A 25,389-nucleotide genomic window follows, 5' to 3' on the forward strand; every position below is an offset into this window, starting at 1 on the left:
GTATCACAACTTCCCACTCGTTCGCTCTTTCCTTACTCGGTCTTTGAGCTCACATCGCACCAATTTCCTTTGAGGCTGCGCGCATCTACTCCTCAAAGATCCGACTTACCTTTTACCATCGCGGCATCGTCGCGAGTTCCAATCCTCCGAACCCTCTACACACACACACACACCGTGTCTACCTGCGCTACTATCCACCTTTTGCTCCTTTCGCACCCTCCTTCTTGATCAACGCATCCACGAGAAGGTCTTAGCCGGCGCTCTTCGCCCTGGATTATCTTGTTCACCACAACGTTACGTGTCAGCTCTCTCAGATCGACTTCACTGTAGAGATCTTTGCGCGTTCTTCGAGCTTCACCTGCGCAAACAATCAGCACCTCAGCACAACAAGCATCTCACGATGGCCAAGTGCAAGAACATGAATAAGGCGGATAAGGCCTTGTTGAAGGCGACCAAGCTTCTTAAAAAACGTGCCAGGAAGGCTGCCAGAGAGGCCAAGATGTCGAGAGAGGAAAAGCAGGCCAGAGACAATACCGAAAGTGCTGAGAGAGCCTGGGCCGAGGCCAAAAGAGTCAAGAAGAAGGCAAGAAAGGCTCATGCACGGACTACCAACCACCCTGGTCCCCAGAAGAAGATGTCCGAAGAGCAAAAGACAGCCAGTCTCCACCTGAGCTTGAGTCAGAAGATCAGTGACCTCACCAACCAAAACCAATCACTGCGCAGAACCAACGAACGTCTCTCGAAGCTCCGTGTCGAGAGCGAGTCGCAAAAGTCCATTCAATCAGGTCTTGATGTTGAAGTGGATAACCTCCGTGAGGAGGTCGACGCGGCCATGGCTGACAACAACCAGCTTCGAGCCAGTAACTCGGCTCTGTACACCAGTGCCGAGCAGTGGGAAACGTACGCCACAGATAAAGAGACGCGAATCCAACGGCTGAACAACTATGCCGACACTCTTAAAGGCCGTATCGAAACCAAGAAAGCCAAGGTCGTCAAGCTCAGAGAGCGCTTGGAGCATCGTAAGAACGACATCAAGGACCTCCAAGAGAGCAACGACAACCTTGAAGAGCGTCTCGCGACCAAAAAGATCAAGGCTCAGACTTTCAAGGTTAAGTACAAAGCAGTCAAGCATAACCTTGACGAGTGTATTGACGGTCTCGATGATCAGCTCGATGAGGATCAGTCTGTCGTCATGGAGTTGCTCAGGCGAAACGTCAATCTCAAGAAGCCTGTCGAAGTTCGTGAGCAGCAGCTCATCAAGGCTCAACATGAGCAGGTCGGTAGACACGAACAAATCGTGTCTGAGCTGTACAGCGAAATCAACGACCTCAGAGACGAGATCGAGAGAATGAAGCGAGGTAGCTCCCATGACTCTATGGATAAGCTTCCTGGAGTGCGCATCAAGTATGAAGACGACTCCATGGATGCCGAAACTTGATACGTAAGCCAATCGTCGTCCGGTGTTCATGTTCAGAGCTGACATACTGGCAGATCGCATCACACCCTCCATTTGCGATCGAAGGTCGCAAGTCGGGTTGCTTAGCCGAAGCTTGCGGTCCGGTCCAAGGGATACCAGAAATCAGAAGCGTGCTCTTCCTACAGTGCCAGCTGTGCCCAAGTCGGCTATAGCGAAAAGGTCAAGAAACAACACGAGAAGCTGGGAGGCTCTATTTGCTTCGTGTGTCCGCACTGTATGAGGGATTAGAAGAAGATGACGAAAAAAGAAGGTTGAAGAAAGGGGGTATCTTTTTTTTGCTGTGGGCACCAAGTCTATAGCTCCAAATGATAGGTCCAACATTGCTCGACTCTCTCTTCCTTACAAAACACGCTTGACCTCGAGCTCACCATCAGAAGCACCGGTTAAAGCGGTATATGTCTTTGCCTCGATTCTCTTGAGCCATTTGTTGCTCTCGTAGCGCCCTGTAAAGATGCTCATTCTCAAGACTGGCTCTTCTTTGACCTCGGTCTGATCCAAAGTCCACATCCAGCGACCGAAGCTCCAGTTGAGGATATATCTCTTCGGCGTGGTAGACTCTGAGCTGTCATCTGCGGGAGTGCCATCACTGTTGGCGGGTGTTTGTGTTGTTCGCAGCACGGCTTTGATGCGGTAGACTTCATCCTTGGGAGCTGCCTTGAGGAGAGTGGCGAGTTTGTTGACATCCAGGGATGCTGTTGATGAAGAAGGCGATGTGAGGGTGATGCTCAAGGCTTCCATCTCCTCGTTATGGTCGTGCTTGTGTCCATCTCCATGTTCATGCTTGTGGGTAAGACTTTGCTGACTCAAAGCAACCCAATCTCTTGCCATCCTCTCGTCAATGCCGAATAACAAGTCCTTGCTGATCCAACCCTTGTCACTCTTGATATGCGGTGTATCCACATCCATATCTCCCAGCTTATCCAAGGTCCTCTCGAAGGCCATCTCAGACAAATTTTCCCATTTGTTCAAGACAATCAGATCTGTCTGTTGGGCTTGTAGCTTTGCAGTGTACGAGGTACTGGCATACCCATCCCAATTCTCGACATCGATAACAGAGACCACGCCATCGAGCGCATACCTCCCTGTCTCCAGACTCAACCTCTTCAACTCGACCATCAACTTTATCGGCTCAGCACTCCCTGACGTCTCGATAATCACACGATTCGGTGCGTAAGTCTCATCCAACTCTTTCAATGCATCTCCTATTTGTCCGACATTTGTGCAGCAGATACATGCTCCCAGCAGTTCGGACACTCCAGTCATTTCGGCGGCAGCCGCGAGTTGAGAGTCTACGTTTAAATCGCCGATTTCATTCTTTATGAGAGCGAGCTTGTAGGAGGGATTTTGGGCGCGGAGTTGGGGGAGGAGATTTAGGATCAGAGTGGTCTTTCCCGAGCCGACGAAGCCTGTTATGACGGTGATGGGGATTTTCGGGGTCGACATTGTGGGTGGTTGTCGCGTGGTGAGGTCGAGGTATGTGATGGTGATTGGTGCTCGGTAGGAGTAAGACACAGAGCTGATCGTATGGGAGAAAGATGCGATCGAGTTGAAACCTGGTTTTGGATTTTCTATGGTATACGGTTACTCCACCACTCACCAGACTTCGAGGTTGAGGCCGAATGTTTTTGTGTTTGTTTTGTTTGTTCCATGCATCATCGAAAGCACATGTGAACTGTTTCCATCTATACCATGACTGGCCTTGGCCACCACATTTCTAGCACATCTATAGACATTTAGGAAACACAAATAGTTGTCCGATATCAAGTGTTCCTCTCGGAGAGACAAAAAGGGATAAAGGTGGTAACCCTTTGGTGGAGTGATGTTCGATTGGAGTTGTGGCTGAAATGGCTGTGCTAGCTCTAGACCGCCCTCTTGAGCTGTGTCCCACTTCGCTGGCCCAAAAGCAAGAAATTAGACTTTCTGCATTTGCTCATCTATCAACATGTAGGAAGATCTTCTGCCATGTGTAAGCAGTTCATACGGTACATCACAACTCGCGGATGTTGCACTTGTTTACACAAGATGCCTAAAGAGCTACTGCTCGAGCCGTCTGACTTGGGCCATTGAGCACCTAGTCGACCGGCATATTGCAAAGTCGCGGTGAGGTAGGTAAACATCATGCTCACCTATCGATGGGAGCAGCGCCAAGTTCATCAGTGTGAAACGACATGAGCACTGCCACAATCCCCCTCGATCATAGCGGGGTCCCCGAGCTAGCTCAAAGCTCTCTGATACGTCACTGTCAAGCGCCCTCTGTTCCTTCTTCACCTCTTTTCTTTATAAACACACGACCTCGTTCCCTCGTACCTGAAGATCTTACTTTCCATCATCGATCACACAAAACACTCCACACACCAAACCCACCAAACCTCACACAATCATGGACTTTGTCAAGAAATTCGCCGGCGGTAACAGCAACGAGCAGTCTGCTCAGCAGGGTAGCGCTCAGCAAGGTTCCACTCAGCAGGGCCAGTCTGGTGGCTTCCTCGGTGGCCTTGGTAACAAGCTCAACTCTGCTGCTGGCGGTGGCCCCGAGAGCGAGAAGAACGAGGACTACCTTGACAAGGGTAAGCTTCATCACACCTTACTTACTCCATCCTACTTCAAAAACTAACATATCCTCAGGTGTCGACTTTGTCCAGGAGAAGTTCATGGGCCAGGGTCCTCAGGTACTTACCACATCCATCTATCTTCTCCGATGCTTCATACTAACTCTCCTTCAAGAACAACGAGTCCGCCATCGAGCAGGCCAAGGACGAGCAGATCTCCGACATGATTCGCAAGCAGTGGCAATCCACTACCGGCTCTGCCTTACCCATCAAGGACAAGGAGACCAAGTTCTAGAAGACTGGCGATTACCACGACGATGACGACGAGCAAAACGGGAAGAAGAAAAAGGAGATTCCCGCTCGTGGTTTCTGCAAGATGGTAGATTGAAGCAATTGATACGACAATTATGAATCGCACAAGGGAATGCGTGAGTTGCCAAATGCAACGACGCTGTGTTATGCTATGAAATGAGAATTACCTTATATCCCCTATCTCACTTCCAATCTGGCTGCCGTGTTACATCGTGCTACCGACCGACCAAATTTTGTTGATGTGTTTGTTAACCCAGACCACGGAATCCTACCTGTATCGCAATCTTCAATTCACAAGGATATTCTCAAATGGTAATGTGGGGCTTAACTTCCATTAGCCACAAGGACAGCTGATAATCTATCTCTTCCATTCCCCGCTCCTCTGTCTGCTGAAGCATAGTGTCCTCCACTCCCCTATAGCTCTTACAGAGGGCTGAAGTATTGTTCACTAAGCCTTCTCATTGCTACTTCTCTTCATGATCAGAGGCCCAAGAAGGAGACCAGCTAGACTCACTCAAGTCAGAGTCATCCCAATCATCCTCGCTCTCTACCTCCTTCTTTCCCACAGGCGGCTTTACACTCTCGAGAACTCTGGCAAGCTTTCTGGCTTTCTTGGCTGCCTTCTTTGCCCTTTTGGTCTTCTTTGCGGCTTCTTCTGGGTCTTCTTCCGAGTCTTCTTCTTCCTCCTCCTCAAGCTTGACACCACCAGTCTCATCCTCCTCAAACATGCCAGTGACAGCATGCTTGGTTACCTCCTTTTTGCTAGCGCGGACCTTGGACACGAGAGCGACGGCACTCTTTCCAGTAATGTTGCCGTGACTTTCGGACTTGACGGACATGTCATCGACCACTTCCCGGGCGCTCTTCTGTTTGGCGATGGCTCTCTTGGGCGACGATTCCTTGACCTTCTCGACGAGAGTGATGCCAGCATTCCAGACGTAGATAGGCTTAGGGGTACAAAGTTTGACAGGGTAGCGTTGCTGATGTCTGGCAGCATCTTCGGCCGTGATCCCACAGCGGGCTGGTTAGTCCTTCTGTATCGAGATGCTTCTCGGACGAAGGCGACTTACTCCATAGCACGCAGTTCCTCCAGGACTTTGGGGGCCAAGTGGAAGAGTTCTTTGGGATGGAGACCGAGCCCGAGAGCTACGATCCATCCCGTGATGACGAGAGCGTTGAGGTCTTCGGCGCCGGGCAGGTTGGGTTCGGCGTTCAGGTGGATTGCGAGGCTCTCAGGTGTGACTCCATCCATGTAGGTAGAATGAGTTGAAGGAGACATCTTGTGTTAGTCTCAGCTTCAATAGGCTGTGCGGAGCGGACAAGGCAGAGTGTGATGAAGGAAGAGAATCCGCCAATAATGGAGGCAAGCAGCTTATTATTTGGTGTGGTTGATATTCGAGTGAAAGACTGCAGCACCCCGTGGATCCTGGCTTCCGTTCGTGGTCTCAACAACGAACTGATCGGGAAAGCAACAAAGGCATGTGAGACTTTTCGCGTTTGCTGTGTGCATCGTTCTTCCCTTTTCCACACCGTGATATGCCAGGACAAAGCACACTATACATCGGCTCTTGAACATGCGTATCCTCTGTAATGGGAAGAGTCAAGCTGGAGTGTAGGAGACAAAAATACCCGTATACCATTGGTATTCAGGATGTGGCTCAAGGACAGATCAAGCAGATATTAATGGTCTCTCTGACCTGTCCATGAGAAGGCGGCCATGGATGCAAGATCCTTGGAGGTATCATAAGGATAAGGAATAGCATTCTTCACGTCCAACAAGTGACTTAGTGTAGTGGGCAATTGAGCCCGTTGCTCTTCCCACTCAGATCGTGTACGCACGATCCAAAAGGTCACTTGTTCGACCTCAGCCTGAGGTCCCAGTAATCCTCGCCCGACACAAATTATGATGAAAGGAACTTCCACTGCGGTGGTCAGTACTTTCTCTACCCTCCTAACACTCGGCAGCTAGGGGGGGGTTCTGTTTGCCAAATTATCTTTTTGGAAGTTTGCTCGGTTTTCATACTCTGATAGTCGGTGGAGGCTGGCAGGTTGATGAGACTCTGGCCAATTCTCTCTCTGGACAGGTCCTCTCGTTCGACATGGGAATATCTGCTTGTCGTAAAAGCTCGGAGAAGAAAGTATAATTCACAGATTTTGTAGCATTTGCAATGTCAAAGGTCAGAGGCGAAATCACCCATCTACCTGATAATTTCAATTAGAGGTTGGTAGGTAGCGTCTATATTGCAACAGCAATCAGAGGAGGAAGTTCGAGACTGGATCGCATGTCGTTCAAAGACAATAACGTTATCGAGAATGAGATGGCATGAATGTAGGTTGTCTATGTCGTTGGCTATAATCCGTTCTACCCGGTCTCTTCCCAAAGAGGAATGGTCGCGTTTTGCGCTCTTTGTGCGTCCCTCTCCCACCTTCGATTGCGCGTTTTGTGCGGAATCCATGACATGGCAAACACGAAAGTAGGTCAAATACTTAATAAGGTGACGTTCAGCGCATGACCGAAATCTCTTTGACATATCTCACAATTCTTCCTATCCTCATATTCCACCTCCAAATCACAAATGGAGCAATCACGCACGAAAGTGGAGGCGGTCACAACAACGACCAGTACCTTTTTCATATCCAATCTACATTGCCCCTCATGTATCACAAGCATCCAATTTTCTCTGGAGGAAGATCTGGGTATCCAACCATCTTCAATCTCTCATTCAATAATTCAGCATTCTGTCACAATTCGCCACGCTACATCCATCTCCTCTAACACTGTCACTTCAAGTCTAGAGAAAGCAGACTTTGAAGTCTATAGTGTTGTACAAGCGAGTCGGGCGCCTACCTTTACACCTTGGCAGTTTGAGGATGCCGGCATTCACGAAGATTGGGGTTTGGAGCAAGCTGTCCAGCGATGGAAGACTGCATGGAAGGACAAAGACGCAGAAGTGGAGAATCAGAGGAAGAGAAAGAGGCACGTGGAGCAGTGTGTTCAATGTCGCAAAGAACTTTGCAGGTCTGGCTCTTTGGACGCTTTGATGGACAAGGCACAATCATTCGCCGATGCAACAGATGTCGAAAAAGGAGTCTATGTCTCTACAGAGGATGAGCACTCGGAGAATGCTACAGAAAAGCTTGCGACTGTGGGATCTGCTACACCAGAACTTTTCCGTGCAACTTTCTCGGTTGAGGGAATGACATGTAGTGCTTGCGTCACCAATGTCTCGCAGGCCGTCTCTCAACATCAATTCATCCGAGACGTCAATGTCAATCTACTCAGCAACTCTGCTACGGTCACCTTCTCTGGTCAAGACAACGAGAAGCTCATCTCTGAGTCTATTGAAGATGCTGGATATGATGTCGCTTTGAGCGCAATAGAGGACATCGGCCTCAAGCACAGCACCAAAGAGGAGTCTGAGGAGACACGGAAAGCGACATTCTCAATCACGGGCATGACATGTGCTGCTTGTGTACGAGCTCTGACTACCGGACTCGAGCAACCGGATTGGATTGAAAGTGCGCAAGTCACTCTGCTCTCTAATTCTGCGATTGTTACCTTTAGAGGAGCCAAGAACAAGGTGAATGATGTGATTGAACTCATTGAAGATCTCGGCTTCGATGCTTCGGTCGAAGACATACACAGTACTCATGAAGATCAAGGGCCGACTCTGAAGCGAGAGATCATCTTGCAGATGGCAGGCATGTACTGTCATCACTGTCCAGCACGCATAGTGCAAGCGCTTTCCGACCACTTTGGCAACGAGGTCACGATTGAGGAAGAGTGCAGCACGACAAGACCACTACTAAAGCTCAGCTACCAACCTCGACCGCCCATTTTTACATTACGACACATCATGAAAGTCATCAACGACGTGGATGCAGAAGTTCAAGCTTCAATTTTCAATCCTCCAACCATCGAACAACGATCAAGAGAGATCCATGCCGCCGAGAGCCGGAAGATACTCCTCCGCTTCGCGCTTTCCCTCGTCACAGCCATTCCAACCTTCATCATCGGCATCGTCTACATGACTCTCGTCGACCATGAAAATGCAGGTCGCAAATACCTCATGCAACAAATCTGGGCCGGCACAGTCAGTAGAGCAGAGTGGGCCCTCTTCATCCTCGGCACCATAATCTACTTTTTCGCCGCCGACATCTTTCACATCAGAAGTCTTCAAGGCATTTATCTCATGTGGAAGCCAGCGTCCAAGACACCACTTAGCCATCGTCTTTTCAGGTTTGGCAATATGAATATGCTGATTAGTTTGGGAACTTCGATTGCGTATTTTGCTTCTATCGCCGCTTTGGCTATTGATGCTACGAGTGGGAAAGCAATGGGAGAGGGTCAGGCTTATTATTTTGACTCTGTGGTTTTCTTGACGTTGTTTTTGTTGGGAGGGAGAGGATTGGAGGCTTGGAGTAAGGCAAAGACGGGAGATGCTGTTGCTGCTTTGGGGTCCTTGAGACCTGATACTGCACTCCTTGTCACCACATCTCCAGACAATGACACAACGACTCTAGACAACACGGCGACTGAACTGCTCGAAATCGGAGATGTGGTCAGAGTGCTCCACGGCAGTTCTCCACCTTTCGATGGCATCATCCTCGACGGCGAAACAAAATTCGACGAAGCAAGTTTAACAGGAGAAGCAAAACTTGTGCCCAAACACACTGGCGACCACGTCTTTTCTGGCACAATCAACAATGGCTCTCCTGTGGATATACGTCTAACCAGCATCTCTGGCACTTCCATGCTAGATCAGATCATCAAAGTCGTCCGCGAAGGCCAAACAAAACGCGCCCCTGTGGAGAAAATAGCAGATCTCCTTACCTCCCGCTTCGTGCCCTTTATAATCCTCATCGGCACCTCGACCTGGCTCATCTGGCTCTCTCTAGGTCTTTCCTCTTCTTTACCTCCCTCTTACTTGGACTCCACCATCGGTGGGTGGCCTTTTTGGTCGCTGCAATTCTCCATTGCGGTGTTTGTGGTGGCTTGTCCTTGTGGTATTGGACTTGCTGCTCCTACTGCATTGTTTGTGGGTGGTGGGTTAGCTGCCAAGTGTGGTATCTTGGTCAAGGGCGGTGGAGAGGCTTTTCAGGAGGCTAGTATGCTAGATTGTGTTGTTTTTGACAAGACGGGGACGTTGACGCAGGGGACTGCGCCGGCTGTTACTGACTACAAGGTCTTTGGCGATGAAGGCGAAGAGACGGCTTTGGCTATGGCAAGAATGCTCGAGCAAAACAGCAGTCATCCGGTTGCAAGAGCTGTTGTCGAGTTCTGCAAAGCAAAATCTCTAGAGGACGACGGCATGCAGGTTATTGATGTCGAGGAAGTGCCCGGGAAAGGACTAAAGGGCACCTTCAAAGTCAATGCAGAGACAAAGATCACAGCAATCATCGGCAACGAAGCATTGATGACAGACCACGGCATATACATCAACCCGCAAAACAGCGATCTGATCGAGAGCTGGAAACAACAGGGCAAATCTATTGCTATTCTATCGATCTCCTCGTCTTCACCAACAACCTTCACACTGGCGGCAGCTTTCGCCATCGCCGATCCACTGCGACCCGAAGCAGCAACTGTCGTCAAGTGGCTGCAAGAGCAAGGACTCGAAGTCTTTATGATCTCAGGTGACAATGCGATTACAGCAAACAGCGTAGGAGCAGCTGTAGGGATACCCGCCTCCAACATCATGGCTGGAGTCTTGCCGGAGCAGAAAGCAGACAAGATCAAATATCTGCAACAGACTCTGGCGCCACGACGTTCGCGAGGGGTACTCGGATTACTCGGATCCCGCAAGCAGAGGTCTGTTGTGGGCATGATTGGAGATGGCATCAATGATGCGCCAGCTCTGGCGACGGCGGATGTGAGCATTGCGATCGGATCCGGGTCTGATGTGGCTCTGTCGGCTGCTTCGTTCGTCCTTGTGACGTCTGACTTGCAAGCCTTGGTCAGACTGCTGGAACTGTCGCGTGTTGTGTTTCGCCGAGTGATGGTCAATTTCGCTTGGGCGTTGGTATACAACTTGATTGCCTTGCCCGTTGCGGCTGGAGCGTTGTACGCAATCACCAGCGGAGGCAAGCACGTCAGACTCGACCCAGTGTGGGCTAGTCTGGCAATGGCCTTGAGCTCAGTGTCTGTCGTGTCCAGTTCGTTGTTGCTGCGGACCAAGATCCCTCTTCTAGGATTCAGAGCATCCAAAGTAGTCTAGTGTAGTTGAATCCAGATAGCAGACAACAATCACACAGCGGGTATCTTCCTCTTGTGCTCACGATTCTCCCTCCTTCTCTTCGCATCCTCCTTCATGCGCGTCTCGATCTTGACCTCCATCTCCCTCTGATCCATCAACGTCTTGATCTCCTTTTCCACACGCGCATTCTGCTGTTGAGCATCATAACGCGCTCGCATGCGCTCTTTTGCCAGTGCCATATTCTGCTGCATGTGATGCTGCACCGCCATGCCCAAGCCCTCTTGCCCAACTACACCCTCCCTCGCCACAAAGTCCCTCGCCCAACTCCTCTGATCTTCGGGCGATGGACCAGGCCCCCCTTCCAGATAACCGCCCGGATGCGTCAACCTAATGCCCGGCACCGGACTCGCGAATATCCTCCTCGGGTCATGGATACTGAGTGGTAAATGTTGTAGTGTGACTTGCGGCAAAGATGTCGGATCCACATCTCTTGCGCGCACAGAGACGCCTTGTTTCGGTTGCTCGGACGAGTCATTTGGGATTATAAAGATGCCATCGCGAGAGCGGGGAGGGTATTCGAGGATGTGGTGGAGGGCGTTTTCGAAATGCGCAGAGTAGGGTATTTGGCGTGGTTGGTAGGTTGCGTATTGATTTGGTATATTGTTGTTTTGGCCTCGGGGGCTGACGGATTGTGACATTTGGGATTTTCGAGATGTTTTTTTGAATTTGTTTGTGAGATGCTCGGGCTGACTGAATGCGATGATGCAGGGTGCGACGCTGAGCTTTGGGAAATGATGAGCCTCGGATGTGTGGAGGAGAGCGAGAGACAAAGCAGAGTTTATGCATGGTGTCAATGCACATTCCGCTCCGCTGGGCTGGCAGTCGCGGGAGCTTGGCATAACGCTGGTCAGCGACCGCGCGCGCCCGGCCAGTCGCAAGCAAGCAGCAAGTGACGAGGCCGTCTTTTGATCAATCACATTTCCACAAATCACAACATGTCGTCTGGCTACGGCTTAACTGGAGGTAACATCGCGGCCATCTACCACCTGCACTCGAAGAATTGGCGCGCTGACAAGGTCTCTTTTTTCCACGACAACCAGGCCCCGGCCGCTGCTTTCCCTTCTGGCAGGAGATGCTCGCCTGCTACGTCGTCAACACAAACTCAGAGGACGGCTCGGGCAAGAAAAAGTGTGCTCCCATGCTCGAGGACTACTACGAGTGCCTACACCACCGCAAAGAGGTACAATCTCCATCTCCGCACCCGCTCCGACACACACACACTCCATCACACACCGGACGAACCCCTTCTAACACCGCATCAACCACAGGCTGCTCGTGTCCACGCCCTCCAATCCGCATACCGCAAGCACCTCGCCGCAAACCCCAGAGACGACGCCCCCTCGGCCGGCCAAATAAGGAGTCTCGGTCTGATCGAAGGCTCGCTGGCAGAAAAGGACATGAAGGCCGCTGCCCTGCTTCCTCACGTCAAGACGAACTGAGGAACAAACCCCTCCTACAGCAATTATACCACACATTTCAGCCTTTTGTCGAATACAACTTTTCTCTTTTTCTTATCCTTATGCTCGCTCTATAGGGTGAGGTGTTTAGACTACAGCTTTGAGCTCTCCGTCGCCAGTGACATCGAAGATGCCGAACTTCCCTGCTTGGTGACTGCCTCTGCTGTGCACTACTTCTATCACATTGACCATATCGCTGTTGTTTCCTTGCGATCGCGCTCTCCTTGGCACAGCATCGACCAGGATCTGTGTATCGACAAGGTAACCCAACGACTTTCCCAGCCCTGGTCTTGCTTTGATGGCTTCAAAGATAGAAGCGCGTTCTTGATCACTGTTGTACGTCACACTCCAGCTTAGTAGTACAACGCAGAGATTGTGTTGCTGTGCCATATTTCTCAATCTTCGGACGAGTGTTGTAATGCTTGCTTGTCCTGTGATATCCTGTAAGCTTCATCCTCTCATTGATACCTGATCGCAGCTCATACCTTGAACGTAGTTATTCTTCAACAAAAGACCCAGTACTTGACTCAGATTGTTAATCAGAATCATACCAGCCTCTGCTTTTTGCCTTGTCGTTTGTTGCTTCTTCTCGGTCTTTGCTTGTACGCTGAGGTCTAGAATTTCTTCTGCGTCTTCTTGACTGTCCATTACTGTTCCTCGAGGTAGGTCTTTTTCTTCCAGTTCATCGACTAGTTCATTCAGTCCTTCGACTACACCTTCAAAGTCAAATACTCGCATGATCTTGACTCTGTCCAGTGTGAGAGTTGCTTGCTTGACATTGGCTTCATGATCGTTGTTCCTAGTCGATAACCGAGTAATGAGGTTACGGTACAGTTTCAAGACATCGAGGTTTCCAGTTGCGTCGATGAGTGTTGCTGTGTGTGTGGAAGAGGCGAGGAGATGTGAGATCAAAAGGTGTAGAGATATCTAAATAATCACTTTGATTAGCTCTTTTCTTTGTCTGTTTTTGACTGTTTTAATAATGTTTCAATGTAAGCAGGGCCACCCTGGACAATGGTCATCTCCTTCCATCAAGACCACTTCTTCCTTTGGGCCCAAAAAAAAGTGATGCAACAGCAGTTGGGTGTGAAGTAAACACATACCGTCTCGGCGGCTTGGTCTCCAGTGGCGCCACTAATGTTATAGATGCCATCTTGCCCATACACCACTCCTCCACTAAGTGCGTCATCAACAGCTGCACATCCACTTCCCACTCGAAGTCGTTCTCTCGCTCTTTCTTCGTACAGTCCAATTTCTTCCAATGCAATTAGACTAGAAGCGAGTACTGGTTTGACGGCCATCAAGGTAGAAGGTTTTGCGATGTGAATTTGATCGTCGATGTGTGGTTTGGTGCTGGCTGGTAAGGGGAAAGCCCGCGGCTGCTTGTTTTGGGGCTAGTTTTTGGAAATTCGTATTGAAACTGTCAAAGCCATGGTTCATGCTACGGTAATGTTGTTGTTCGTGTTTGACCGAACCATCGCAAAGATATCCACAATTTCAGGACAAGAATTGTCGACAGTCACTTGTGATTGATAAAAGACTTATGATCAATAGAAGAAGAGAGGTGCTTGGTATTTTGCTGGCTCTTTTCTCAATATAATGGCATAACCCAAAGTAAAACGCCGGTATCTAACCACCACCACCACCTTCCTTTGGAGACTCTTCTCGTCAAAGTAGACAACCCAGTTCAAAGTTGCCCTAGACTCCCGTGCCCATCCATCCTCCAGATACAAAATGAGAAATATAGAATGACTCGACCAGCTGTCTTGGTATCATTCGGGCTGTCGATGAGATAATGGGGGAAAAAGGAAAAAGAGGAAGACACAAAAAAAGAAGACATCCCCACAGAGATTTGAGGGCCTGGTATAATTCTGCTCCAAAGAAAGAAGATCTGGTAGCGCAGACTGGCTGGCGGAGAAATTTGGTGGTATCCAGAAAAGCAGAAGAAACAATGTCAAGTCTCCTGGACCACTTCAAGACCCTCTTCTCTCTGGTCTGGCTCTGCGACCACCCTTCAGACTCTTCATGCGGTTGAGGAAACCACCTCCGCTACTCTTTTCGGGAACGTCGTTGGGGACAGGCACACTATCCGCTGTGATACTTCTAGTAAGGCCATTGCGAGGAGGTGAGCTCGGCGCTCTGGCTCGACCTCCCTTTGTCTCTTCGGCGTAGCGGATGGTTGCACCCTTCTTCTCGTAGGCGTCGTTGTAGTCGGAAAAGAATGGGTTGCTCTCCTTCGTGGTGGCTGCAATACGGGCTCTACCCCCTGCACTTTGCACTTGGCCGGGGCTGTTTGGTGACATGGGCGCGTAATTTCCGTCAGGCGAGGTTATATTGTTGCGGTTTTGCGAGAGTCCTCGTAAACGATGTGCGAGCGACTTCTTGCGGGTCAGACCAATTCCAGGGAATGTAGAGGGTTCAGTCTCGGACTCTCGACGTTGAAGATCTTTTCTCGAGGCTGGAGCACCCTCAAGGAACGTGGATGTTCCAAGACCATATGATGGCTCGGTGTGGATTTGTTCGACACGATCGGCGGGGTTGAAAGATTGGACCTGTTTGGCAGGCGCTTGAACGCGGGACTGGGAATAGTCGTTGAAAGCATCTTCGCCTCGTCCGTGGAATCTGTCGAGATCGATGTTTTTGTTCAGAGGACCGGAACCACCAAGAGCGTTGTTGGCCGAGTCTGCGGGAAAAGCTTGCATAGGGGCACGAACATCCCTCTTACGGTTGCGGTGCGGGTTGCATGCATCGAAAGGTCCATCGTGGTGGAAGACTGTCGAGCTTTTTGTTAGCTACCGCATCGAGAGCTCAAGCTTGTAGATGCGATACTCACGTCCTTGGCCGTATATACCGGTGACGTCCAGCTTGTCGATAAGATCAAGTCCCTGAGGCTTTTTGGTCGGTCTTGACTTCCCGTCGTGGGAGCGTCCCTCCTTCTCGCGGCGTTCTTCACGCTCTTTGCGACGTTCTCTTCTCTTCCTGTCTTCTTCCTTGGTGTCCAGGATGGATGATTCCGAGTTGCGGCGAGGGCGTCTGCTGCTTTCGACCTTGGGTGGGCCAGCAAAAATGTCTAGGCCATTCTGATCTTTTGGTGGGCGTGGTGGACCTCGCGGAGGAGCGGGACCGCGTCGACGAGATTCATCTTCCTGTGAACGTGCGGGTCGGTGTTGAGTTGGAATGGTGCCTGATCGAGAAGATGCAGTGTTGCGAGGTGCAGGGCGTGCTGATATGCATGTTAGACGGGCTTCTGTAGGTGCGAAGTGGTGTATCTACCTCCTGAACTGGGCTTATCGAGCAATGACAAGTCCTTCTGAGACTGGCTGTTAGCACTTTTTTCCATCGATGAGGCTCGAAAGCGACCGTGCCGAATTGCCATAGATGCGAGTATCGAGAAATTGGAAGATGAAGTGTTGGGGGGTTGTGCGACAAGCAGGATGCAGTCGCCCTGACAGACGGCGAGGCTAGGTGGAGGATGAGAGCATCACGTACAAATATGTCCTCAGTAAAAGCGTTGGAACCTCCCTGTCGCTGCTGCGACTGGGCTGGCGGGTCGAGAAATGGATTGTTAGACATTCTGTGGTCTGGAGATGGCAGAGGAGAGGCAGCACGGCGGAAGGGGTTGTTGGAAGCAAAGTTGGCATTGGCTCCGGGAGAAGGAGCGCGTTGGCCTGGTTGGAGAAAATGCGACATCAGCAACAGCACCATGCCGACAAGGATTCAGCTGACGACAGGGGCGGGATATTTTGATATTGAAACAGGCTTGAAACGCAGCATCAGGGGGCGCTTACCTGCCATGGCCGCTGGAGCAAGCGACATGATTGCTCACTTCAAACGGGTATCGTTCGAGGGGGAGACGTAGGCGTCGACGAGGAGGTGCAGAGTGCTATGTAAGCGAGCCCAAGAATGAGGAATGGATCGACAGCCTTGTTTGGTCTGCAGTGTTGTTTTCCAAGAAGCGGCAGCCGTGTCGGGTTGAGCAACGCTGAGGGATGCGGCGCACTGTGGTCGTCTAGTAACTGCTGGCGACTGGAGAGATGTTGGTGATGGGCTAAACAGGAAAAAGAGCACAGAGAGTACGAGTAGGGACGGTAGCAGGTAGTACCTAGGCTGTGTACTAAGATGAGAGGGGGGCTCGAGCCACAGGGTCCGCTCTCCTACAACCTGAACTCTGCGCTTATTGCCTGCACTCCGCATTGGCGCCTCTTGTTGATCATCGCGCGACTTCGTATTTTCGATAAACTGCCGTTGGCCATCCAACTTGAACTTTCACCCATCAGCTTCCTACTATTGAAACTACACAGAGACCACATGTGCTGCATCTCGTTGCTATCGATTGTTCTTGCCCTATCGATCGAGAAGAACGCATCATCGCATCGCCGGCCGCACATCAAGGGGCTGCTAAGTTTAAGCAAGCCTGTGCTCTAACTCTAACAAGCACTTGAATCAATCCGCGTCTTCCAATTTCTTCCCGAACCATCGGACTGGCGGCCTTTTCGCCGGCTTGCACACAAGTACTCGTCAACCAAGACATCAAAAGTCACCTGCGCAGTGCGCGTGACGCTTCACAACATGGCCGACTCCAACTACGGAGGCTATACACGTTTCGAACTTGAGCTCGAGGTGAGTCCAAAATAGAGAGTCGTCACTCGTCGTTCGTCACCACCCAAAGCTAGGCGATTGGGCACGAAGTCGTGTCGGGCCAGGGTGTGTGTGATTTAGATCAACGTTCTGATCGTTGACGGCCCGTCTGCAGTTCGTCCAATGCTTGTCCAACCCTCTCTACCTCAATCACCTGGCAACGCAGAAGCTGCTGGATGATCCAGAGTTTGTCGCATACCTCGCGTACCTTCAGTACTTTGCCGAGCCGAAGTACATCAAGTATCTGTCGTAGGTCTTTATCTTTTCTTGCCACGTGACCTACGCACTCATGCTCTTTCTCTCCAGCTATCCTGGACCCACTATCCGAGCGCTCGAGCTTCTTCAACAAGAGAGATTCAGAAAGGACATCCTGATCCCCGAGACAGTCGCCAGGATGGCAGAGGAGGGCCTGCAGGCTAGCACCGATGGTCTCCGCCGCGACTGATAGAGAAACGGCTTTCTCAACGGTACCCTTCCTTCCTGTTCTTGATTTCTAGATGAGAGCCATGATACCCATAATGTAACGGACTTGCATTTCCTTTCTCATCGAGCCACATGAACTCCTGATTCAGAGGGTATCTACCTGTATGATTGTTTCCCAGTACTAGCCAAGACATGACATGTTCACGCCGAGCCTGTATCCACAAACGCCGCGCTGAAAAGATCGCTAAAGAGAAATGTTGCTGCAAGATGCTGCGCAGATGATTGCGCGTCCATTCTTGGAAACGAGGAGTTCAGTTCTCACGCCATTCGGAAGCGCACTTTGTACACTGTTTTGGAGTCAGCCAAGCTGCGTCCTGTGACTGAGGAGCAATCAACATACCTTGTAGAAAGTAGTCATAGGTTCGTCCGCACTTCTGATCTGGACTTGTCTGAAGTATGCTTCACGGTTGTCGCACTTCTCTTCTCTGCAGTTGACTTCTGTCTTATCGACGTTTTTCCAACTGTCGGCACCTCCCAAGACGTCTTCGACTTCCTTGCTCTTCATCATCTTGCGCTCAAAGTAGCGCTTGTCCAGGATCATCTGATAAGGACATGTTCGACATTCGAATCGGTTGACGTTTGCAAAGTGCTGCTCGTTGAGAGGAAGGTGATCGGCAGGAATGGGTGTGATCGTTAGGAGGTTCGAGCAACTCGGGCAGACTAACAACTGAAGTCAGTACTATCTCCGAGCCGAGTAGTGATGGTCACGTACAGAGAAGCATCTTGGAAGGCTGCGCGTCGAGCCAGATGCCGTCTGAGAGTTTTGGAGATGAGAGATGCGAAGCTGCCGCGAGGGGATTTCGATCAAAGGTGAGACGAGTATGCTAGTTAGAAGGTCGAGTGGTCCAGTCTGACGCCGTTTACAAAAGTTCGAGAACAAACACTGCCAAGAAGAATTTATGTTCCTCTCCGTCTTCCGTCCTCCGCTTCAAGCCGAGGCTCAATAGCTATCTATATCTACTCTACTCTATTCCTTATAGGCAAGTATTGTAGGCAAACCCAGGTACAAAATAGTATAAAAAAGAGGAACCGATATTCTTGTAGACACGACTTGGAGAGAATTAAATACTCCACTACCTTGTGGACTGCCCACTGCCTTTTCGCCTCATGCACGCATAGTCAAATACATCAACGCTTCCAACCTGTACGCCCCCACTTTACCCACCATGCCCAGCATGCCTCCTGTATCTAGGCGACAACGAGGCGAATGTTGAAGAAAGGCTGCTTGATTAAGCTACGTCCCAAGTGTCTATTTGTTCATTACGGCCAGAGACTCATTACTGGGATTGTTGCGCAGGTGGCTGAGGCTTGCGATCCTTGCGTGCGGCTTCGACTGCCTCGATGTTGAGCTCCGGTCCAGGATCCACCTTCTGTTCCTCTTCGTTGATGTCACTAGGGACACGGTCGAGAAGCTCGCCACTGTCGGCAAGCTTTTGACGTTGCTCGGCGATGATGGCGTCGGCTTCACTAACACCGCCCTTCTGAGCGGCCGGATCGCCATCAACACCAATAGGCTCCACTTTGCGTTCAACGGTTTGCTGCAATGCCTGGTTGTCGAATCGAACGATCATGATGGTCAAATTGTCAGTCGAGAAGCGATTGAGTGCATATTCGACGAGAGCTTTGGAAGCGGCCTGGGGGTCTTTGATGTTACGGACAAGGTCGACTGCCTCCTGGTCGGAGCAAACGTCCCACAACTGTTTCACATTGTTAGCATTCCGTCTTGTTGGAAAGGGTGGAAAGACCTACGCCATCGCAAGCCAGGATCAAAAACTCATCGATATCAGGCTGAATGACAGTTTCCGTCGTGTAGGGATGACCGGTGATCAGATCTTTCATGTATGCATCACCGAGAGCACGAGTAACGGCCAGAACACCGTTGACACGGTTGTTTAGGATGAGACCTCCGGCACCTGCAATTCTCTTACCCTCATTCTCGTCGCTACCCTTGTGGTCATAGGACAGACGCAGAGCCTTGCCATTTCTGCACAGAACAATACGGGCATCTCCAACGTTGGCTGTGTAAAGGACGCGCTGACGCGACGCAGCCTCGCGAAGCTTTGCCGCAGGCGACTGTGCCGACTCAGCGCTGACTGGCGTTGACTCGGTGTTTCCCTTGATGGCGGCAGCAGTGGCAGGTGCGATTGCTGTGGAGCCAGTAGCAGACTGAGAGTTGGGTATTCTGTCTTCCCAACGAAGCACGGCAGTAATGGCAGTACATCCACTGTTCTTCAAAGGCAGCTTCTCCAGCTGCTGGTCGGCGGTTGTGAAGGTCATATCGAGAAGCTCGGGAATAGGAGTATTCGGGTGCTTGCGGATGATCTCTTCAAGAAGGCAATGGATCTTCTTGCCACACCAATCGGCGGCGAAGTTACCAGCGTGTCCATCGAAAATAGCGAAGTAGCCATTGTCGGTCTCGACGACATCTTGGGAGTTGCTTGAGTTGGTAGAAGATATGCTTTTCTGGGCCGTGTCTGAGCCGAGAGCAGGAGCTGGAGTGCAGAGGAAGTTGTAGAGATAAGCATGCGTATCTTCCATGGTTCTTCGGCATTTCTTGTTCTTATCCTCAGTAACGCCGACTCTGAAGGTGGACCGCGGACCGGGCTCAGATTCTCCGGCTGAGTTGTTGAGTGCACCTTGGGGGACGCTCAGAGCAGGGTCGGTTCTACCAAGCTTCTGCATGGGAGTCTGGGGTTTCTCACGGGCCTCGGGAGATGAACTGTGGAATTGGTCTTTGAAAGATTGCTTGGCATTTGAGAAGACGTTGCGTGCGCCTGCGAATCCACTGCTTCTCCTCTTGCCCGAGGGACTGACATCTTTGCGGTCTGAGCTGGATCCAATGTCCATGGATGAGGGTTCGGCTGAAGGTGCGGAGTTGGAGTTGGTTCCGGCAGACTTGGGTAGTGATTCACCTTCCTTGGGTGAAGATCCAAACATTTTGTTCAGCAGGCCTCCCTGAGAGGAGAAGCTTCTGCGAGTCTTGTCGGATGCCAGGATGAAAACGGGGACGTAACTGACGCCACACGGAGGTCGAAGGAGAGATGCTCTAGAAGCAAGAGAAGGCGCGTCGGGGTTGGTAGTGATTATGTGCCGTTTCCTGCACTACAGCATCAGCAAAGCGTCCGGCAAGCACGTGGAGCTTTTAGACTGCCGACATGCAGCTCCATGTGAGAAGGGAGTGGGCAGCCGCGGCATGGAACTCCGGACAGCTTTTGTAGAGAGGGAGACTTACTTGTTTCAAATGTAGGTCTTACGGTGCGCCGTGTCAGGGAGGATGGAGAATCTCAGGTTGTCAATTGGAGATCGTGAGGGGGTGCGGTTCGTGTGGGATGGGGCCCTGCTGATGTCACCGCAAACTGCGACGCTTCTGGAAGGAGCTCTTGGCGCTGAACGTTGCAGCCAATGTCGGTCTCCCGGCTCTTCTCGCTGCCGCCGAATGTCTGCAGAAGATGTCTAGCCTTTGTCTGGAGGCATGGGAGAGCAGTCGTCTTGAGCTGTATACTACTTTGATCAACTTGTGGCACCTTCTTAGCGCTCAGGGGATGCGGATCAAGTCATCAATTCCACGCAGCCTTCCCCGCAAATCGGGCAAGCTGGGCCAAACATTTGCCAAACATTTCGTTATTACGTAGCGTAAGCTATGCAAGCTTTGTGCATCATCGATCTTTGCCGCCCTTTCCTAACAGCCTAGCAGTGAAGGTGAAAGAGGGCGCACATCTACATGTCTTCCTCGTCGTCGTTGTCGTCGTATAGAGACGAAATCTCGAGAATCACTGTCCTTAACGCCGTACGCTTGCCATGCAAACAGATATAACCAACGCCATTCTCTACCGGATCTCATCGTCGTAGACTGTCCAATCTGGCTTGGAGATCATCATCACCAGGGTCACCACCGATGGCTTGTGCAACTTTGCCTTGTTCGACAGCGGTGCTCTGCAGACCAGTCGGGGTCTCACCCATCTGAAGTTGTGTGAGTGTGTGTATAGACTAATGGGAATGGGACAACTCACAGCTTGACCAAGGTCGACACCAATTTCATCGAGAATCTGATTGACAACCTCTTCTCCCTCTTCCTCGTCTTCCAAGCCCGTCACATCGTCAATGGCGTCGTCCATCATCTCTTGCCGTTGGTCCATGATGTCGTTTTCGCGTTCGAATTCCATGGCGATGCGTTGGAGGGCGGGGAGGTTCATCTGTCGGTTCATGCTACCCAGGAGCTTGGTAGCGCCTTTCATGGACTGCATCATCTGCTCGTTACTGCGCACAGTCTAGACCAGGGGTTAGTCTGGGACGGGAAATGGATGGTCGGGTCAGGCGTACCTGAATGCGCAATGAGATAGCCTGCAACTGGGTTCGCATCTGGTAGAACTTCTGAATGTATCGTCTTGTTCTGACAAGATCCTTGGCCTGAATCTTGACTGCGCCCATCTGGCCGTTCTTTGCGTTCTTCTTGATGTCCTGGACTAGCTTTTTCTCCTGATTCTCCAGCTTTGTGCGTTCACGATCAAGTTCGCGTTGAGTCTTCTCGAGGGCGCGTTGATGCTTGCGCAGGCGCTCGGCGGGCGTCATGCGCTTGCCAAAGGCCCATTCTACAATCTAGAGACAGGCCATCAGCCATTGACAAGGATATGTGGACGGGCTTTGGCGCATGGGGAGCTCACATTCATGGTGACGGAATGGTGTGGATAGAACAGAGATTGGCTAGGCAGCCAGAAACAAGGTTGATGTCAGGCAGGTCGCAGGTCGCAGGTCGCAGGTTGCAGCAGGCGTAGCGGGGGACTTCGGGCGCACTCCACACAATGAGCATGGCGTTCCTTCCGTAATTGGTCTGTGCAGTCCACCTAAAAGCACCACGAAACGGGAATGAACGGCAAGCCAAACCTTCCGTGACGACTTTCGACTTTCTTGTTCGACACTTTCTGTCTGCTCGTCACCCGACTCTCACCTACGACCTCTAGCCTTTCTGCTATTTTCACGTCAACTGCACACCATCACAGAAGCCTGAAATGCTCTGAGCGCCATTCTGCACAACTCTAGCACAACATGAGCTCAGGCTCTCCCTCGGGCAGTGGCTACGCCTCGCCCTCGAACAGCTCTCCGTCATCCATGCGCCGCCACCCCGGTCGTCCTCAGTACATGACTGTCGGCTCCGGCTCTACTTCTGAACACGCCGCTCGCCTGACTGCTATGCTCGACAACGATTCTGGATACGGAGGCAGCATCGCCGACGGCGCCACTTTTGATCCTACCTTCGACCAAGATCCCATGACTCAACTGGCCACAGCTCAAGGCGCTACTTGTGAGCACCATCTTTGCGCTCCAAAACATAAACAGAAACCTGACAGAATCGCAGCTGACAACGAAAGACGCGCTATCGCCAGCCATGTCCACCAGCTTCAATACAACCAAAACCGTACTGCACTCGGTCGTGCTATCGGTGAAACTGTCGACACTCTAAAGAAACTGCAAGACATGAACTCAAAATGGCCCGCTCATTATCCGACCGTACAACGCCCGATCCCTGCTCCTCGCGTCCACCCCGATCCTCGACCTGGTCTTGTCCATACTCAATCCGGGTTTGACAATCACACCGCCCATGAGACATTCAAGCGCCCGACTCCTCGTCGTGCTGGTACTACCATAGGCGATGATATGATGGAGCCCGAGTCTAGCGGAGCTGCTGCCCGTGCTCCTGCAGCGGAACCCAGGCTGGTCACTCCACAACTGTCCCGCCAGTTTTCGGTACTCAAGATTGAATTGAAGATGGAGGGTGTTCACCAGACTGAGCTTGTTCATTCTTTGGAGAAGCAATCAATCGCCTCGCTTCTCGACGGCCAGATCAACAACAGCGTGCGACATCTCTTCTCGCTAAGAGACCGCATTGAAGACACTTCGAGCAAAGTGTTGATTACTGGTGATCTCAACGCTGGAAAGTCCACCTTCTGCAACGCTCTTTTGAGGCGCAAGGTCCTACCCGAGGATCAACAACCGTGTACTAGCATCTTCTGCGAGGTCTTGGACTGCCGTGAGAACGGAGGCATCGAGGAAGTTCATGCCATTCCTAATGGTGTCGATTACAATCGTCATGACGAAAGCACGTATGCTGTCTTCGGCCTTGAGCAATTGGAAGATATCGTGATCGACAACGAAAAGTGGTCTCAATGCAAAGTCTACATTAAGGATGTCCGCTCCGTAGACCAATCGCTACTCAACAATGGCGTGGTCGATATTGCCTTGATTGATGCCCCTGGATTGAACAACGACTCGCTCAAGACAACTGCTGTTTTTGCTCGACAGGAAGAAATTGATGTTGTTGTTTTTGTTGTCTCCGCTGCTAACCACTTCACCTTATCAGCCAAGGAGTTCATCTTCAATGCTGCTCGCGAAAAGGCATACATGTTTATGGTCGTCAACGCTTACGATAACATCCGCGACAAGAAGAGGTGTCAGGAAATGATCCTGAAGCAGGTCAACCACCTCAGCCCTGCTACTTTCAAGGAGTCATCTGAGCTTGTCCATTTCGTCTCAAGTAACGCAATCCCAGTAGCTCCAGCCGGTGGATCTGGAGGCCCCGATGGCCCTGGTGGCTCTGGAAGCGGTTCTGGCTCAAGCAGCGGTGGCCCAAGTGGTGACCCTGGTCACGATGACGAATCTTCAGACAAGAAGGACAAGGGCAAGGGTAAAGAACAGGAGAAGATTGACGACTTCAACGAGCTCGAGGCTTCACTGCGTCGTTTCGTATTGGAGAAGAGAGCACGTTCCAAGCTCGCTCCTGCGAAGACCTACCTTCTCAACGTACTCGGTGATCTCGGCAGTCTTGCTGGCGTGAACAAGGAGGTCGCTCAGAACGAACTCGATCGTGTTACCAAGGAGCTCAAAGACCTCGAGCCTGTGTATGAAAAGTCCAAGAAGGCGCGTTCAGAGGCCGGAGAAGGCGTCGACTTTACTATCGACGAGACCGCATCGGACATCTACAAAGCATCTCGCGACACCATCAACAACACTATCGCTCGCGCTGGAGAACAGGATCTCGGCGTGGAATACCCCGGCTTGTTCAGCGTCTACCAGTACGCAGATGAACTGAAGACAGCCATGCTAGAACAGATCACACGCTCGGTGCACGACTGTGAAGAAGCTGCTAGAGACCACACAGCAAAGGGAGTCGATGGCATCAAGAACCTTGGAGTTCTTCATCTCGGCGATGATTACGAAGACCTGACCTTCAAATCTGAATACATGTTCCGAACACGTAGGGACGCCCTGACGCGACAAGTGGATGTTGACGTTGAGATGTCCGACTTCTTCGATCTGGCAAGCCTTTGGGAACGTCAAGAGAAGGTTGCTGGAGCAAGTATGGCCGTCACTATCGCAGGTGTCGTCGGTGGCCGCATGTTCGGCGGTGTCGGGTGGGTTGATGGTGCCTTGGGTGCAGCGAAGGTTCTTGGACCCAGTAACTTGCGCAGACTGATGATCCCTGGAATCGTTCTCGCAATTGCTCTCGGTGCTTCGTATGCGTTGAGCTCTATCCCCCACTCTCTGCCACGTCGACTTTCACAAAAGCTCTCAGCTCAGCTTGCAGAGTTGGACTACACACATGCCAACGCTACACGAATCTCATCTGAGGTTAGAAGAGCACTGAAGTTCCCTGCCGACAAGCTTCGGGAGGGACTTCAACGAAGCGTAGAGCAACTGCTCGACGAACGTAAGGAGAAGATCAAGCTACAAAGCGAGAGCGAAGTAGCAAAGAAGTACTTCAGCAATCTCGTCAGAGAAAGTGGTGACATCCGTAGCAGAGTCATGCGGGTCGACTTGGAAGGACCCGCACCTGGTCACCTCGGCGGCCATGGCGTCTAGCTGCCGTATCAATGGGCAAAAGCAATTGAGTGCAACAATGGGAAAGGCGCAAACCGGCGCAAGGAGCAGGTATCCGTCCATCTTTCATTTCTGGGACCTAAAAGGAAATCGATCGTACCGTACAGCTTTTGAGGGCAGCTTCGGCCCTCGTCCACTTCTCTTCTCTTCTATAGTTCAATACCCCTCTTACATGAAACAGTAATGCTATTTTACCTCAAGACTTGATCATGACTGTTGTCCGTCATAAATCCGAGAACGTAAAATGTGTCTAGAAGTGTTGTAAAGGCTTGGTGAGCGTCGGTGGGCGAGCAGGGTCCAAGCTGACAAGAGCAGGGTCGGTGACAACATGGTCATGCGACTTG

General features: G+C 51.2%; 14 protein-coding genes across 14 annotated transcripts; 6 read left to right on the plus strand and 8 right to left on the minus strand.

The window, feature by feature from the left end:
* Window positions 1–400: 400 nt before the first annotated feature.
* AUEXF2481DRAFT_7749 (uncharacterized protein) lies at window positions 401–1,438 on the plus strand (the record flags this gene model as incomplete). Its single annotated transcript, XM_013485309.1, has 1 exon — window positions 401–1,438. One exon carries the CDS (start codon window positions 401–403, stop codon window positions 1,436–1,438), a length of 1,038 nt encoding a protein of 345 aa, XP_013340763.1.
* A 189-nt stretch (window positions 1,439–1,627) lies between these two features.
* AUEXF2481DRAFT_428695 (uncharacterized protein) lies at window positions 1,628–3,283 on the minus strand. Its single transcript, XM_013485444.1, has one exon. It carries the CDS (start codon window positions 2,918–2,920, stop codon window positions 1,817–1,819), a length of 1,104 nt encoding a protein of 367 aa, XP_013340898.1. The 5' UTR covers window positions 2,921–3,283; the 3' UTR covers window positions 1,628–1,816.
* A 574-nt stretch (window positions 3,284–3,857) lies between these two features.
* Window positions 3,858–4,321, plus strand: AUEXF2481DRAFT_32262 (uncharacterized protein; the record flags this gene model as incomplete). Its single annotated transcript, XM_013485338.1, has 3 exons — window positions 3,858–4,044; window positions 4,103–4,146; window positions 4,202–4,321. 3 exons carry the CDS (start codon window positions 3,858–3,860, stop codon window positions 4,319–4,321), a joined length of 351 nt encoding a protein of 116 aa, XP_013340792.1.
* Window positions 4,322–4,657: 336 nt separating this feature from the next.
* On the minus strand, window positions 4,658–5,427 carry AUEXF2481DRAFT_43141 (uncharacterized protein). Its single transcript, XM_013485373.1, has 2 exons — window positions 5,409–5,427; window positions 4,658–5,352 (listed from the first exon to the last, which is right to left on the minus strand). The coding sequence occupies exons 1-2, from the start codon at window positions 5,411–5,413 to the stop codon at window positions 4,803–4,805; spliced, it is 555 nt and encodes a 184-aa protein (XP_013340827.1). The 5' UTR covers window positions 5,414–5,427; the 3' UTR covers window positions 4,658–4,802.
* A 1,487-nt stretch (window positions 5,428–6,914) lies between these two features.
* AUEXF2481DRAFT_68684 (uncharacterized protein) lies at window positions 6,915–10,556 on the plus strand (the record flags this gene model as incomplete). The annotated part of the gene is made up of 2 exons (XM_013485404.1): window positions 6,915–7,163; window positions 7,263–10,556. 2 exons carry the CDS (start codon window positions 6,915–6,917, stop codon window positions 10,554–10,556), a joined length of 3,543 nt encoding a protein of 1,180 aa, XP_013340858.1.
* A 29-nt stretch (window positions 10,557–10,585) lies between these two features.
* On the minus strand, window positions 10,586–11,233 carry AUEXF2481DRAFT_7754 (uncharacterized protein; the record flags this gene model as incomplete). Its single annotated transcript, XM_013485310.1, has 1 exon — window positions 10,586–11,233. The coding sequence occupies one exon, from the start codon at window positions 11,231–11,233 to the stop codon at window positions 10,586–10,588; it is 648 nt and encodes a 215-aa protein (XP_013340764.1).
* A 297-nt stretch (window positions 11,234–11,530) lies between these two features.
* AUEXF2481DRAFT_7755 (uncharacterized protein) lies at window positions 11,531–12,034 on the plus strand (the record flags this gene model as incomplete). Its single annotated transcript, XM_013485311.1, has 3 exons — window positions 11,531–11,558; window positions 11,636–11,775; window positions 11,864–12,034. 3 exons carry the CDS (start codon window positions 11,531–11,533, stop codon window positions 12,032–12,034), a joined length of 339 nt encoding a protein of 112 aa, XP_013340765.1.
* Window positions 12,035–12,139: 105 nt separating this feature from the next.
* On the minus strand, window positions 12,140–13,353 carry AUEXF2481DRAFT_7756 (uncharacterized protein; the record flags this gene model as incomplete). Its single annotated transcript, XM_013485312.1, has 3 exons — window positions 12,140–12,483; window positions 12,538–12,979; window positions 13,156–13,353. The coding sequence occupies 3 exons, from the start codon at window positions 13,351–13,353 to the stop codon at window positions 12,140–12,142; spliced, it is 984 nt and encodes a 327-aa protein (XP_013340766.1).
* A 262-nt stretch (window positions 13,354–13,615) lies between these two features.
* On the minus strand, window positions 13,616–16,160 carry AUEXF2481DRAFT_43145 (uncharacterized protein). Its single transcript, XM_013485374.1, has 5 exons — window positions 15,841–16,160; window positions 15,542–15,720; window positions 15,326–15,362; window positions 14,886–15,275; window positions 13,616–14,825 (listed from the first exon to the last, which is right to left on the minus strand). The coding sequence occupies exons 1-5, from the start codon at window positions 15,866–15,868 to the stop codon at window positions 14,026–14,028; spliced, it is 1,434 nt and encodes a 477-aa protein (XP_013340828.1). The 5' UTR covers window positions 15,869–16,160; the 3' UTR covers window positions 13,616–14,025.
* A 461-nt stretch (window positions 16,161–16,621) lies between these two features.
* AUEXF2481DRAFT_32268 (uncharacterized protein) lies at window positions 16,622–17,135 on the plus strand (the record flags this gene model as incomplete). The annotated part of the gene is made up of 3 exons (XM_013485339.1): window positions 16,622–16,672; window positions 16,806–16,939; window positions 16,997–17,135. The coding sequence occupies 3 exons, from the start codon at window positions 16,622–16,624 to the stop codon at window positions 17,133–17,135; spliced, it is 324 nt and encodes a 107-aa protein (XP_013340793.1).
* Window positions 17,136–17,424: 289 nt separating this feature from the next.
* AUEXF2481DRAFT_7759 (uncharacterized protein) lies at window positions 17,425–17,895 on the minus strand (the record flags this gene model as incomplete). Its single annotated transcript, XM_013485313.1, has 3 exons — window positions 17,425–17,460; window positions 17,514–17,833; window positions 17,886–17,895. The coding sequence occupies 3 exons, from the start codon at window positions 17,893–17,895 to the stop codon at window positions 17,425–17,427; spliced, it is 366 nt and encodes a 121-aa protein (XP_013340767.1).
* A 555-nt stretch (window positions 17,896–18,450) lies between these two features.
* Window positions 18,451–20,020, minus strand: AUEXF2481DRAFT_68627 (uncharacterized protein; the record flags this gene model as incomplete). The annotated part of the gene is made up of 2 exons (XM_013485398.1): window positions 18,451–18,870; window positions 18,923–20,020. 2 exons carry the CDS (start codon window positions 20,018–20,020, stop codon window positions 18,451–18,453), a joined length of 1,518 nt encoding a protein of 505 aa, XP_013340852.1.
* A 990-nt stretch (window positions 20,021–21,010) lies between these two features.
* Window positions 21,011–21,840, minus strand: AUEXF2481DRAFT_32271 (uncharacterized protein; the record flags this gene model as incomplete). The annotated part of the gene is made up of 4 exons (XM_013485340.1): window positions 21,011–21,133; window positions 21,184–21,441; window positions 21,494–21,769; window positions 21,835–21,840. 4 exons carry the CDS (start codon window positions 21,838–21,840, stop codon window positions 21,011–21,013), a joined length of 663 nt encoding a protein of 220 aa, XP_013340794.1.
* Window positions 21,841–22,063: 223 nt separating this feature from the next.
* AUEXF2481DRAFT_100702 (uncharacterized protein) lies at window positions 22,064–25,260 on the plus strand. Its single transcript, XM_013485445.1, has 2 exons — window positions 22,064–22,472; window positions 22,527–25,260. The coding sequence occupies exons 1-2, from the start codon at window positions 22,217–22,219 to the stop codon at window positions 25,025–25,027; spliced, it is 2,757 nt and encodes a 918-aa protein (XP_013340899.1). The 5' UTR covers window positions 22,064–22,216; the 3' UTR covers window positions 25,028–25,260.
* Window positions 25,261–25,389: the final 129 nt, after the last annotated feature.

Source organism: Aureobasidium subglaciale (genome assembly GCF_000721755.1).
Source record: "Aureobasidium subglaciale EXF-2481 unplaced genomic scaffold scaffold_22, whole genome shotgun sequence".
Lineage (NCBI taxonomy): Eukaryota > Fungi > Ascomycota > Dothideomycetes > Dothideales > Saccotheciaceae > Aureobasidium > Aureobasidium subglaciale.